Here is a 13952-nt window from a genome sequence, read left to right on the forward strand (position 1 = left end):
GCTCTTCAGAGCAGGCCCCACCCCGGACCTCCTTGATCCAGATACTGGACCCCCCCCACACACACACAGACAGCCCCAGAAAGCACGCCAAGTCATGCATCAGAGGAGGAAATAAGCAGGTTTCAGGTGAACAGTAGCCCAGCTGCGGGGTGGGGGGCGATCTGGTCCCAAAGCCAGGTACATAATGGTCGATGGCTCACGGCCTGTGAGTGCTTTCGGCGCTGGTGAGCCAAGGAGATTCTGTGGATGTGCATTATTCATACACACACTTCCATTGACAGCCAGCTTGGGTGCCTTTAAGAATAGACCCAACCCTAGCTAATCAGGTGCCCCCAGTACACCCGCCTCCTGCTTCTCATCAGCTTGACGTCAGGAGCTGTCCATAGGCCCTGGTGCTGAAACAAAATGGCTGGCTGCTAGCGACCAGAGTGAGGAGCAGCCCACACAGAGGCAGATGGAGCAGTATGCAATTTTCTAGCAAGCACACACCCTTTCCCAAGCAGGCACCCAGCTAAGGGCTCACTCGGAAGACCCTGGAGCCCATGTGGTAGCAGACAAGAGGACGGAACATGTCTTTGCTCTGCGTTGGAGGTAAGGAAAGGACCAGACCGGGTGTATATATTATATATCTGTGCGCACAGGTTTGGTAGCTATGTGCAATACATACTGCTAGGCTGCTTAACAGCTGGGAGTCGAACTGTGTGTGTTGCAACCAAGTGACTCCGTCGACATATGAACACAGCTAATGGGTGCAGGAATAGAGCATTCGAAACAGACACTGACCGAGGGAATTTGGGGTGTGTGTGTGAAATGGGGCTATTTAATAAATGATCCACTCTGGCAGCTGAAAGACCATTTCCTTCTTTCCCACCTTCAGTACATGTCTTATTTGTGGATGTGCATGTGCCTGCCTTTAGGATGCCTTTGTAATAATGGAGGAAGTCTATGGAAATCGTTGCAAGACTCACAAATTTTTGTTTGCATTGAATGGCTCCTATCTGCCCCTCTGTAGTGACAGATCAGTAGGATTTTTTGGGAAGCGATTATTGCGGGTGGATGGGGTTGGTATTTATTACACATTAGAGTCTAACTACTGGGATTTAAAGAGGGCAGCTGAATGTGGGTTAATCCTAGAGCTGCTTTCTCTGCAATGATGGTTAATCCTGTGCAGAGCATTTGCACTGCTAATTTATACCAGAATTGATTTTCACTTTCTTTGGAAAGCTATTTTGTAGTGAGGAGTGATTTGCATCTTTTCTTTAATGCACTGGGGGGTTTTTTCTCTCCTTTCGAACCAATATTAATTCCAAACCCGTCTTTCTAATGCCATTTTATTCATTTTGAAGTCAGTAAGTTGAGAGGTGACATTTGGAAAGATCGCTTAGTTTATACTTGGCATTTTACAGCCCACCTGAGGGGGTGTGTATGCGTGTGAGATTGTGGGGGGGTTTCCATGTACATCCATTTAATGTTAAACATGTCGGTATTCTTGTTCTGATCCATTTCCAAAGAACTAGCAATGTCGTCATAAGGGATCGAGAATAAGCCACTGTCTGGGGCTGAACTTTGAAGGATGTGGAGCATGGAATTTAGGAGCCTTTTTATGATTTTGAAAAGGCTCCCAGTGGCACCGGCTGGGGAGGGAGGTGGCTGGCTTGTAGCACTATGCCTCGCATACACTAATCCTGCTTTGAAAGCACTCGGTGGAACAACCTCCAGGATTTAGACAGATTTTTATTTGGCAAAGCTAGATTGTTTTCAGGGAGCAGTGATCCCCCAGTGTGCTGGCTTCCCGGCTGAATATCCCGCTGCGTGGAGCCCTTCTGAAATCCGGGGCGCTCAGCAGTGTGCGAGCCTTCCCCACATCAGTTTCATTCACAAAACCCAACCCAGTCTAGAACACCCAGCCGGCATTTTTAGACGGTCTTTGCATATTTGGCAGGCGAACTGAAAGAAATTGCATATGGGGGGAGGGGAAGAACAGGGGGATGACACAAATGATGCCCCCTTACCAGAGCTTGTCCCAGCAGACCAGTCGGCTTTCCATTAAAAGCCGTGTGTCTGCCTTTGGAGAAAACCCGCAGAAATGTTAAGGAATAAAGCACCCCCTTTGCCCACCATGCCAGCCAGAAAGAGTCAGGGCCAGCCCACCCGATCCAATTACACCGCTCTATTTACATGTTCCATTGATCAGTCCCACGAGCCTCGGGCATATGCATGCAAATTAATAAAGAGCCTGCCATAAATGATTGGGGAAATAGCCTTTTGCTGCCTTGCGGCGCCCTGTGGATTGATGAGGAGGCGGGGTGTGCTGGGAAGGGGGGGTTGATTGTTATTATTAAAGGTTTCTCCTATAAATCACGGCGCAGCTTGTTCGGTGTGCTCCAGCGACAGGCTTCGGTTGATAACAGTTTATGAATGAATTCACTACAGAGGATGGCGTCCTGTGGTTTGCTGGGTGGTGCAGCCTTCGATTTTTGGCAGGCTCTGAGAGCCTTCCCTATATGGCACGGATGTCCCGCCTTGGGCCCCGGCCTGCTGGGGACATTGGTTGGTGGCTCTGCCATGGAGCTACGAGCATGGGTGTCTATGTGGCGCGGTTCACAGACTCCCTTGACACCTGCCCTGCCAGGCTGCAGCCCCTCTTCCCGCTCCTACAGAATGGCTCATTGGGGTTCTAGCTGCACTTTGCCCTGCACCTCCTGGATTAGCATCAGGGGAACCGGAACGGAGGGGCCACGGGGTCATGGCCAATCCACTTTTCACCACGGCCACAGCCCCCTGCCCCTCCTCTTCCCCCAAGGCCCTGCCCCCCAGGCCAGGTCAGAAGCTGGAGCCCAGCCCGGGGAGCCTGGACAGCTGTGGGAAACCATGGACCCTCCACCTGCCTGGGGTGGGGGTGGGAGTCCCAAAAGCAGCCCCCGGTCTGTGTTCTCACCCCCAGCCCCTCCCCAGGGCAGTTGGAGGGTCTGTGGCTCCCCATAGCTGCCCACGCTGCTCTTATCATGGCCCAGTTTCTGCTCTTTGGCCCCCAAGACCCCACCCCCCGCCAGCCAGGCCAGAAGCTGAAGCCAGATCGGGGTAAGAGCTGCGTGGGCAGCTGTGGGAAACCATGGGCCCTCCACCTGCCGTGGGCGGGGACACGGCCAGGGGCTGGTCTTGGGACCCACCTCTCCAGGCAGGTGGAGGAGCCTGGGCTCCGCTTCCCTGCTCAGCTCCGGCTTGGCCAGAGAGAAGCAGTGGGGTGGGGCCATGGAGGGGGCAGGGACTCATGCCCCTCCCCACATTGTTAGGAAGAATCCATCACTCCTATTAGCGTGCACTCCATCTGTGGACCCACAAAGTCATGAGACTTCCTTGTCAACCTCCTCCTGGTGCTGGCCAAGACAGCCAACCCTCACTCCAGAAAGAGGAAGCTGGATGGGGGTGACTCTGTGACTGTGGCACCCATCCCCAGCCCCTTGTCTGATCATGCCTCCAAGCAGGATTCCTCTGGGCAGGGTCCACTGACTCCTCAGTCACCCATGAGCGCAGGTGGACACCATCCAGGGTTCTCTGGACTCAGTGATTCCTCCCCCTCGGTTGAGAGGGGGACCCACCTGTCTCCATCCCTACAATAGGTATCCAGCATGCACGGCTGCCCATTGCACCTGGCTCTTGGTTTTGTCCTGGTTTCTCCCTGCCTTTCCCTTTCTTTTCCGTGCGGTTTGCAAGTTCCCCCAGCAGGTGCGTTAAAGGAGCATAAGTCTGGAAGCTTCGGAAGTCAAGCCAGACCTTTGCTAAAATACTCGCCTCTGCCACTGGCATTTTAATTTCACTGTAAAATGATCAGGGAAAAGTAGGGCAAGAAATCTGACAGCACATATTTATTTTTATGCATTGGGCTGGAGGATTTAAATAACAGGGCATAAGCCACACCCCCGCCTGCTTTTCTGACTAAGACTGACAACTCTGAACATCTTTCATTAACGAGCACAGCTTCCAGGGAGCAGTCAACTCGACTTAAATATCATTTATTTCAGAGCCCTTCACAGGCACCGTAGCTCAGGGAGGAACAAGTTAGATTGTTTGAATGCCCAAGCTTAATTAACAATGGGCTCAGCAGGGTTTGCCTCACCATTTTTTCCGGGCAGGCTTCTGGGTAGAAAAGGATCAATGCCAGATTCTCAGATGGGTTAAATCGATGGCGTTCCAGTGGAGCAACCTCACTGATGCCAGCTGAGAATCTGGCCCCAAAACTTTAAGCGGCTTCAGATGCACTTGCTGCAACTTTGGGAAGTAACGTCACTACAGTCCTCCCGTTTTTTAGTCTATTTTTGCTTCCGTGTCTGATAGAGTCAGTTCACTCTTGCCCATGCCTCCCCGCTCTGAATTAAATCTTCTCCTTGAATCCTGAACAGGAGCCCTACACAGGTTCCCCCAGAAATCCCAGCCGACACAAAATCCCCAGGCCAGCGCTGATCAGTGATCTCATCTGAAGAACATAACAACAGCCATACTGGGTCAGCCCAATGGGCCAGCTAGCCCAGTATTCTATCCTCTGAAGGTGGCCAATGCCAGGTGCTTCAGAGGGAATGAACACAACAGGGCAATTATCGAGCGATCTGTCTCCTGTCCTCCAGTCCCAGCTTCTGACTGTCAGAGGTTCAGGGACATCCAGAGCATGGGGTTGCATCCCTGTCCATCTTGGCTAACAGCCATTGATGGACCTATCCTCCATGAACTAATCTAATTCTTTTTTGAACCCAGTTATTGTTTTGGCCTTCACAACATTCCCTGGCAATGAGTTCCACAGGTTGACTGTGCGTTGTGTGAAGAAGTACTTCATTATGTTGATTTTAAACCTACTGTCTATTAATTTCATTGGGTGACCCCAGGTTCTTGTGTTTATGTGAAGGAGTAAATATCACTTCTCTATTCACTGTCTCCACACCAGTCATGATTTTATAGACCCCTCTCATCTCCCCTCTCCGCCATCTCTTTTCCAAGCTGACCAGTCCCAGTGTCTTAATCTCTCCTCTGTGGAAGCTGTTCCATCCCACTCATCATTTTTGTTGTTCTTCTCTGTACTTTTCCAAGTTCTAATATCTCTTTTGAGATGGGGTGACCAGCACTGCACTCAGTATTCAAGGTGTGGGTGTACCATGGATTTAGAGTGGCATTATGATATTTTCAGTCTTATTATCTATCCCTTTCCTAATAATTCCTAACATTCCGTTGGCTTTTTTGACTGCCGCTGCACATTGAGTGGATGTTTTCAGAGAACTCTCCACAATGACTCCAAGATCTCTCTTGAGTCATAACAGCTAATTTAGGCCCCATCATGTTATATGTCTAGTTGGGATTATGTTTTCCAATGTGCATTACTTTGTATTGATCAACATTGAATTTCGTCTGCCATTTTCTTGCCCAGTCACCCAGTTTTGGAAGATATGCCTGTCCTTTCTACTGCACTTTAAATTGAGGAAGAGAGATCCTCAGCTGGTGTAAATTGGCATGGTCACATTGCCTTTGGTGAACCTGTCAGTCACACCAGCTGAGCATCTGGCCCTAGGTATCTGAAATACATAGAACAGTAAGAAATCCCTTTTTCACACAGTTGGCCTGATTCTGTTTCCTTTCCTCCCTCTGGGTGGGATCCAGTCCTGTAAGGAAGGCCCATGTGCCACTCACGTCCTCCAAAGGGGGCTTGGCTGGTGCACATGTAACGCGGACAGACCCCGGTTGGCGGGATCAAACCTGCGACCTCTGGAGCGTCATTCATGAGCCTCTACCACATGAGCTAAAAGCCAACTGGCTGTTAGCTAAGGCTGTAAAGCAGATTCATTTTATCTCTCTCTCTAAGTGGTCTCCGTACCACTAGATGGGACAGAACCCCACCCCAGGAGGTGTCTTGGTTACATGCACAGAGCTTGTGTGGGCCCTCTGCACATGAATGAATTCCACGCTACAGGCCACCCTTTCCTTGGTGAGTCTCTTAGACAATGGATTCTCACTCGCCCAGCTGCACAATGCCATCTCTATTTGCTCACTAAGGCACTGATCCTTCAATCTGACTTACCCACTTGTCCAATGGGGCCCCTGGTATGGGCCACATGCAGGATTGGGGGCTTCCTCCTGGAACGGGGCGGTTAGTTGCCAGCCTGACACAATGACAGCTCCTGGGAATATATTTAGCACCAGCACGACGTTGGAGTCATTTCTTTGTGGATTCTTACTTCCAGGCATCTTATAAATAGGAACTTGGGCAGTGGTGTTTTCTTGACGTTATTAAAGTGCCTTCCTGAAGTGTCTGTAATAGTAGGACGCCGCAAAATGTTTGTTGAAAGCCCTCATTTTGAGAGGCTTAAAAAACTTCAAGTGGGTCAATTAAACATCCAAATTTAGCGTCGCAGCAGGGTTTGGGTGGGGAAGTCTGGAGGAGCTATTCTCCACGGGTGGGTTAAAAAACTCCCTTGGCCATCCCTTTGCAAAACACAATTCAAAACCAAGCCAAGCAAGTGCTTTGGAATGGAAGGCTGGGTGGGGCTGGGTGGCCTGGCACTGCCACAGGGACAGGCAGGAAAGGAGCAGGAAGGTTCTGAACCCCATCTCTGCCTTGTGCCCTTAGTTAGGCCTGCCCCAAACGCTCCCCATTCGCATTTGGCAGCATTTTACCCCCTTTGCTCTGTGCCCCAGATACCAAGCACTGCCCGGCAGTGGAGAACTGGCTTACGGTTCCCAGTATCAATTGCACAAATTTGGGGAACTAATTCTTCAGCTGATGCATAATTCATGGCCTTTGATTGACACCAGCTGAGGAAGCAGCTGTTCACACACACACACCGGCCTACGTCTGTAACGACTTGCTCAGTCTGAAGCAGAGACAAATCCCCAGGGTCCTTACATGGGGCCTGAGTCTGCTCTCACAGTGAGTTTAAACAGAAGAACAGCCAGACTGGGTCAGACCAAGGGTCCATCTAACCCAGTCTCCTGTCTTCTGACAGTGGCCAACGCCAGGTGCCCCAGAGGGAATGAACAGAACAGGGAATCATCAAGTGATCTATCCCATATTGCCCAATCCCAGCTTCTGGCAAACAGAGGCTAGGGACACCATTCCTGCCCATCCTGGCTAATAGCCATTGATGGACCTAGACTGTAAACTGGCTTCCATGGAGTTACTCCTGATTTACACCAGAGAGAGAGGGGAGAACCGTGCCCTGGCTTGCTCCATAGCTCAGCAACACCCCCTGTGACTCCAATAAAACAGGATTCAGGATTTGACCCCACTTGGAGCCCACAACTGTGTTCTCTGGGTGGCTTTACAAGGCTTAAGATACTCGAGCTTAGTAAAAGAGACCAAGGCCCAGAGCCTTCATGGTAGCACCAAAGACCCACTGAAATCAATAGGAGTTAAGCGCCTAAATACAATTGAAGATCTAGGACCAAGTTCCCTGCTGCTTGAACCAGACACCTAGGAAATCAGAATTCTATCCACGGAGAGGGTCTGGGCAGATTGTGCAGCTTAGGTTCACAGTCACTGGGTTCCTGCTCCATTGTATTTCTGCAGGCGAGTGAATTCCGAAGGTGTGGGGCCAGCCTCCATCCCTGTGGCCATCGAGTCCCAAAGTTCCAGGGACAAGCGATGACGGGGGATCGGAGCTTTTGGTGTGTTCCCTGACATGTCCTTTCTGGGCCCAATGCATTAGCTTGTCAGGGAGCACTGGGTGCGGGAAGCCTGGGGCTCCGGTCCTGTAAGGTACGGAGCGTGCAGCTAAAGGCAGGTGCGGTGAAAGCTGGGACCCAGGAATGGCCTTGTTAGCCCGGCCGCTCTTGCAGGGGCATTAAACACACCCCGAGTTAGCAGCTGTCAGCTACTGGTCACCAGAGTCACTGGGAGTTGGGAGCCTATCTCCGTTTGCAGGTCCCAGCCTGAGGGTAGGTTGAGATGCTAAAGGACGTGGTGGTCTCCATCCATTTCCTAGCTGACTGGGGTCCCCAGCCGAAGCTGCCATCTGGCACCAGCTGGGCCCAACCGTTGTGATCTGAGCGGGACAGTCGAGAGATGAATGAGGCTGTAGCGTGAATTGTCTCTGCTAGAGGCAGTCAGGATGGAGGTGTGTTGTTGGGGAAGTATGGAGGGGACCATCCACTGCCCACACTGCAGATGGTCTCTCATTGTCACTGTGGTTAATATAGAAACCTTCACCACCATTCAATTGACTCAAAGGGTGGAGTCCAACTTGCACTTCATCAGACTTCAAGAGCAGAACCATGGCCCGATGTACACCAGGTGATGCCCCTGCCGGACAAAGCTGATCAGGACTATGGTTCTCACCTTCCCTCGTGGTTCTGCAGAGAGGGGCAGGGAGGGAGGAAGGTGGGAGGAGTAGGTGCAGAAGGAGGTGGAGGTGCAGAAAAGGTGGGCAGGAGTAAACCAGCAATCAGCAGAGGAAGTCCAGTCAATTGCATCGTCCTCTAGCATCTGTCTCCACATGGACCCACATCTCCATCACCCAGCGAGCCCAGGTCACAGCTCTCAGCACAGGTGCCCGTAGTTCGATGTGGTGATTCTAGTGCCAATGACTCCTCCGGTGGGGAGGGGATGAAGCTGGGACTGACCTCTTTTCAGGCTACCTATTTATTCACACAGTTTGGCATCTGCTCAACTTATTGCTCTATTTGCTTCCATTCTGCTCCAGCAGGGACACATGGTTCCTCTCCCATCACTGGCGCTGGGCTGGTTTCTCTCTTGGTTGCCTTCTCCTGGCATTGATTTTGCTTTTGGAAAAAATGATTTTCGCTCCTTTTAATAGTATAATTACCGGGCCCCTCCCCTCTGCGCTGCAGCTTGTCCCTCTGGGCACTGAGGGAAGGCGTTGATGCTTAGAGGAAGGGAGCTGAGCTTGCATGTGCAGAAGTGTCTGTTCCCAGTGCTCTTTGGGTGGCTGGGAAGAGATCCTAGGCTGGGAGCTCCCGGAGAATCAGGAATGCCCAGTGCTCAGTTGTACCTCTGAACCCCCTGGCACAAGTTCAAATCCTGCAATTGACTCACACAGCAGAGTCTGTGGAGCAAGTCCCATGCTGCAGATCCCAGAGTGGAGGGGCCTGTCAGCTCAGGAATTGTTCAAGTGCTCGACTTCCTGCAGAATGAGCCCCCAGAGCCGTGTGTTCCAACAGAAAATGAACCAGCCACATAATCAGAAAGAACAAGCCAGGGCTGAATGTCGACAGGAGAGTTCTAGCCTGGCTGCATGGCCGGGGGGGTCTATTCCCTGTTCTACCACCCATGTTCGTAGACTGCCAGCTCTCTGGGACAGGGGCTACCTCTTTGTACAGCCCCCAGCACAGGGGAGACCCAGTACAAATCATTAATTTGATTCATTCATTTGATCTTTAAATATTCAGGGTAAATAGGCCAAATCCCCTGAGATGGGATATTAGATGGATGGGATCTGAGTTACCCAGGAAAGAATTTTCTGTAGTATCTGACTGGTGAATCTTGCCCATATGCTCAGGGTTTAGCTGATCGCCATATTTGGGGTCGGGAAGGAATTTTCCTCCAGGGCAGATTGGAGAGGCCCTGGAGGTTTTTCGCCTTCCTCTGTAGCATGGGGCATGGTTGACTTGAGGGAGGCTTCTCTGCTCCTTGAAGTCTTTGAACCATGATTTAAGGACTTCAATAGCTCAGACATGGGTGAGGTTTTTCATAGGAGTGGGTGGGTGAGATTCTGTGGCCTGCGCTGTGCAGGAGGTCGGACTAGATGATCAGAATGGTCCCTTCTGACCTTAGTATCTATGAATCTATGAATCTATTAACAACACAGACTGGCTGGACCCCCATCTCATTTATGCTCAGGGCCTTGTCTATCACCCTGTCAGTGTAAGGGGGCTGTAAAGTGGGCAGGAATGGCCCTCTGCAAACGCTCCCCCTGCCCCCGCCCCAAGGAAGCCCAGCTCCCAGCCCTTTGCATAAGGAGCAAGATCTGGGGCATGGCCACAGCACACTGCACCATGACCGTTCACTGGCCCCCAGGGGACCATACAGAAGAAGAGCATAGATTAGAGCAGCCCTAACTGCTCTGTTAGGCTGTTCTAACTTACTCCACAATGCAGGGAGTACTGAGGAAGCTTAAAGCCCCTCCATCCATATCTGCCTTTGCAGGGTAATTGGGAGTCAGACCTGTTGTCTACCCGTGGGCAAGTCATGTCCCTGCTCTGTGCCTCAGTTTCCCCATCTGTAAAATGGAGATATGCTTCATTCCTGTGGAAAGGATGAACTAATGTCAGCAAAGCTCCGTGAAACTTCTCAGTATTATTACATAGCTGAGGGGAAGGGGCTGCCTTTCAGCAGCAAGCAAATTGCCTGGGGACGTGCCGTGCTCTAGGAAAGAAGTTTGCATTTGGAGTGTGTTAATTTTGTGCCCCAACTCTTTGGAGGTGAGGAGGCTCTAACTCATCTCCCCCTCGCTCCGGGCACCCTTCTCACAGAAGAGCATTAATGACACGTTTTAAAGGAACAGCAACAGGCTCCAAGCCTGGTTGTGTTGAGCGCTGCCCAAACCAAGTGAGAGACAATCCCTGCCCCAGAGAGCTTCCCGCCTAAAGACACAAAGGGCAAACAAGCACAGAGAGGGGCAGGGACTTGCCCCAGGTCAGCTGGCAGGGGAGTGGCAGAGCTAGGATTAGAACCCAGTTCTCCAGCCAGAGTCCTACCCACTAGACCACACGGAACCCAAAGTTGCTCTCGCCCGTTGTGGCCATTGTACACCCGGCCTTTGGGCTCCTGCCACAGAAATCCACCTGCCCAGACGCCTTGCACTTACCCCCATCTCAGTGTGCCGCTTTCCAGCCGATGGGCTGTAAACCCAACCACATAGGAACGTATCAGTTCCCCGCTGGCCCACTCTTCCAGCCATGCGTCCCTCCCCAGGGCGTCACGCTCCTGTCCAGCCACTAGCCGCCGGCTAGGCTAATGGAGCAGGCTTCTCATCCAGCAACAACAGCCCGGGTCAAAACGCAGCCCCGTGGATCCTTCACCCAGCCACGGCTGCCTGCCTGCTACCAAAGGGCGGGCCTGGGGCGGATCGGAGCCACACAAGGCTGAGAAGAAGGACTCGCTTGGATTTCTTTGCTGGAGATCTCGGGGTGACTCCCTGTTGTTGGGGTTCCGGTCAGCAGGCAGCTGAAGAGAGCTGGCGCTGGGCATGGGCACTGTGCCACGTGCTGCTTCGCACAGTGGCTCATTAGACGTCCTGGTGAGGTTCTCCCTCGGATGGTGGCTTTGGGGTACGGTGATAGCCAGACTGCTCACACAGCTGATGGCTGTCTCCGATCTAGCTCCAGACAATGCCTGTTGTAGGCAGCCTGCTGCCCAGCCAGGGAGATGGCTAGCGGTTAGCGCCAATGGTAATGGAGCAAAGAGCGGCAACTGCTGGGCTGGCCTCTTCTGTTCCCTGGCTCAAAGCCATCGGCGCTGTGTGGCTCAGCTAACGCCAGTGCTGGGGTGCTCAGTCGGGCCCTGAGAGATTCAGCGAGTTCCTCCTAGCTTGTATCTTCTGGAATCCATTTGTATTCGGAGGGAGACCCAGTTCGGTAACAGGGTTGGGGGAAGGAAGGGGAGACATTTCATCTTAAACTTCGGCAGGTGGACGGATTCATCGTGGAAAACACTTCCCCAGGCTAGGCAAGGGCACATTGCATTCCCCAGAGCCAGAGCTCCTTGTTTTCATCCTTCTCCAGGTACATTGCGGGCCTCAGGGAACGCGGCACACCTTGCAAGGGAGAAAGGAATTTATACCCCCTTTACAGAGCAACGAGACGCAAAATAACTCCCTTCTCATCACTGCCGGGATGACAGCTCCAGCATCCTGACTCCCATTCCCCTGTTCTAACCACACATCTCCTGTGTCTACAAATCCTGCATCTTGGCAGGGGTAGGCAGGATGCCCCTTGTGGTCCCTTCTAACCCTACGTTTCTGTAGGACTCCCAGTGCTCTCCTCTCAACATTAGCTCACACTTCCTTTCACAAACACTCTCAGATGGGGCTCCAGTGTCTGGCCCCACCTGCGATTGTCTGGACTGGGACACAGGGGGGGTGAAACACCCCCCTTCAAGTCTGGCCACTTTCTGCACTGTCAGACAACAGGGAGAGAATTGCCAAGTAAGATATTGTTGGCACTGCTGGCTCTGCCACCTCGCCCATCTATCTAGTCACATGTGATGCCACCCGTACAACCGGCTGGAATGGTAGACAGATCAAACCCAACCCACAGCTCCCTGCAGTGCCACTAGGGCCATACAACTGTGTAGAGGAAGTCCGCCACACTGACTGTGGCCACTGGCCATACAGCCTGAGTGAGAGGGCGATTATATTGACTCCAGTCATTGGATCATGCTGCCCTGCCATCAAGGGCCACTGTATTGGTTCTGGCCATTGGGCTGTACTGTACAAGGACAAGCAGGCAGACTTAACCGCTGTGCCACAATGCGTTGCCTCTCCCCACAAAGGGGGATGGGGTGTACTTGCCCTGCAACACGCCTGAACTAGCCCCATCCCCCCGGCCTCATCCCTGGCAGAGCTACTTACGTCTGTGCAAAGCAGGCCTGACTCTCCCAAGCACTAGGCCTGATGTGTGCTGAGCTAGAGGCCCAGAGTCAGCAGATGCCGTCATTTCAGGACGTCCCCTGCCTCCTGGGAGAATCCCAGCTAGTATACAGCCACTTAAGCAGCTCCTCTACAGGTCCCACTTCCAGTGTAGAGAGTGAGTACTTGTAGCACCTTAGAGACTAACAAATTTATTTGAGCATAAAGCTTTTGTGAGCTACAGCTCACTTCATCGGATGCATTTGTAGAAAAGTGTGTGTGACGAAGTGGTACTATTCTTAATGTTTCCTTCTGAATAGTGTGGGGGGTGCCTCAGTTTCCCCTAAGCAGTTCTTAAGTATCTAGGTGGTGGATAAGGGTGTGTATGATCATTGCAAAGCCCTAGAGGGCAGGTGTGTGCAGGGGTCTGGACACAGAGAAGGGCCGACACCCTGTTTCCTGGCAACTGATGGCCTGGGCCCTTCCCCCCTGCAAGGTGAGAGCTAAAGGTTGAAGACAAAGAGATCAGGTGACCTCCTGGCCCAGGAAAGGGACAAAGCCGGGGGGGGCGGGGGGCGGGAGAGCGTTTCAGTTTGGGGCTGACTGGGGACATGGAGTGAAGTGCAGACGGGGTTGTCTGGCTCACTGCCCCCACAATTGGACCCAGCTGAGGGTCCTGTTCTCTGTACCTACAAGCTCTGGTTTAGACCATGTTCCTGTCGTCTAATAAACCTTCTGGTTTACTGGCTGGCTGAGAGTCACATCTGACTGGGAAGTTGGGGTGCAGGACCCTCTGGCTTCCCCAGGACCCCGCCTGGGCGGACTCGCTGTGGGAAGCGCACGGAGGGGCAGAGGATGCTGAATGCTCTGAGGTCAGACCCAGGAAGGTGGAAGCTGTGTGAGCTTTTTACCCTGCAGACGGTCTGCTCACAGAGAGGAGACTTCCCAGGGTCCTGACTGGCTTCGTAGGGAGCAGTTTCCAGAGCATCGAAGCATTGGAGACTCCATGACATGGGGAAAGGGGCATGGCTCTGTCTCCCAGCATCCATTTGGTCTCCAGTTGCTGGAACAGCCTCTGGGGATGGTTGAGAGGTGACCCAAAATAGAGCAGCCTTCAGGCTGCTCTACTCTGCACTGGCGACTTGGCAGGTTGGGATTAGGGCAACACAAAAGCTGTTTTTTGAGACATACGCAGCACTTGCAGCTCTCCTTGTTTTCGAGTGCAGGTGCTTAGCGAATCTGGAACCCCAGCCTCAAGAGAGCTCAGAGACTGCGGCATTTAGAACCAATAGCCACCTTTGCAAATGCAACTGTGAGAGTGTATCCTTCAGCGTTTGGAAATTAGCAAGGGTATGTGTCACAAATCTGGGCAGTGGGTGCCCTTCA

The 13952-nt window shown here is 52.3% G+C and overlaps 1 protein-coding gene across 23 annotated transcripts in view; it reads left to right on the plus strand.

Annotated features, from left to right (window-relative positions):
- Positions 1-378: 378 nt before the first annotated feature.
- UNC13A (unc-13 homolog A) overlaps positions 379-13952 on the plus strand; it is a 122978-nt gene continuing 109404 nt past the window's right edge. For all 23 annotated transcript variants that reach the window (XR_006277004.1, XM_038384278.2, XM_038384280.2 and 20 more), the window contains exon 1: positions 379-591. Coding sequence is in view for 22 of the 23 variants with exons in the window: in XM_038384278.2 (XP_038240206.1) it covers positions 570-591 (22 nt within the window). In the remaining variant the exon portion in view is untranslated. The remainder of the gene's footprint in view (positions 592-13952) is intronic.

The sequence above is a fragment of the Dermochelys coriacea genome, chromosome 25 (assembly GCF_009764565.3).
Source record: "Dermochelys coriacea isolate rDerCor1 chromosome 25, rDerCor1.pri.v4, whole genome shotgun sequence".
NCBI lineage: Eukaryota > Metazoa > Chordata > Testudines > Dermochelyidae > Dermochelys > Dermochelys coriacea.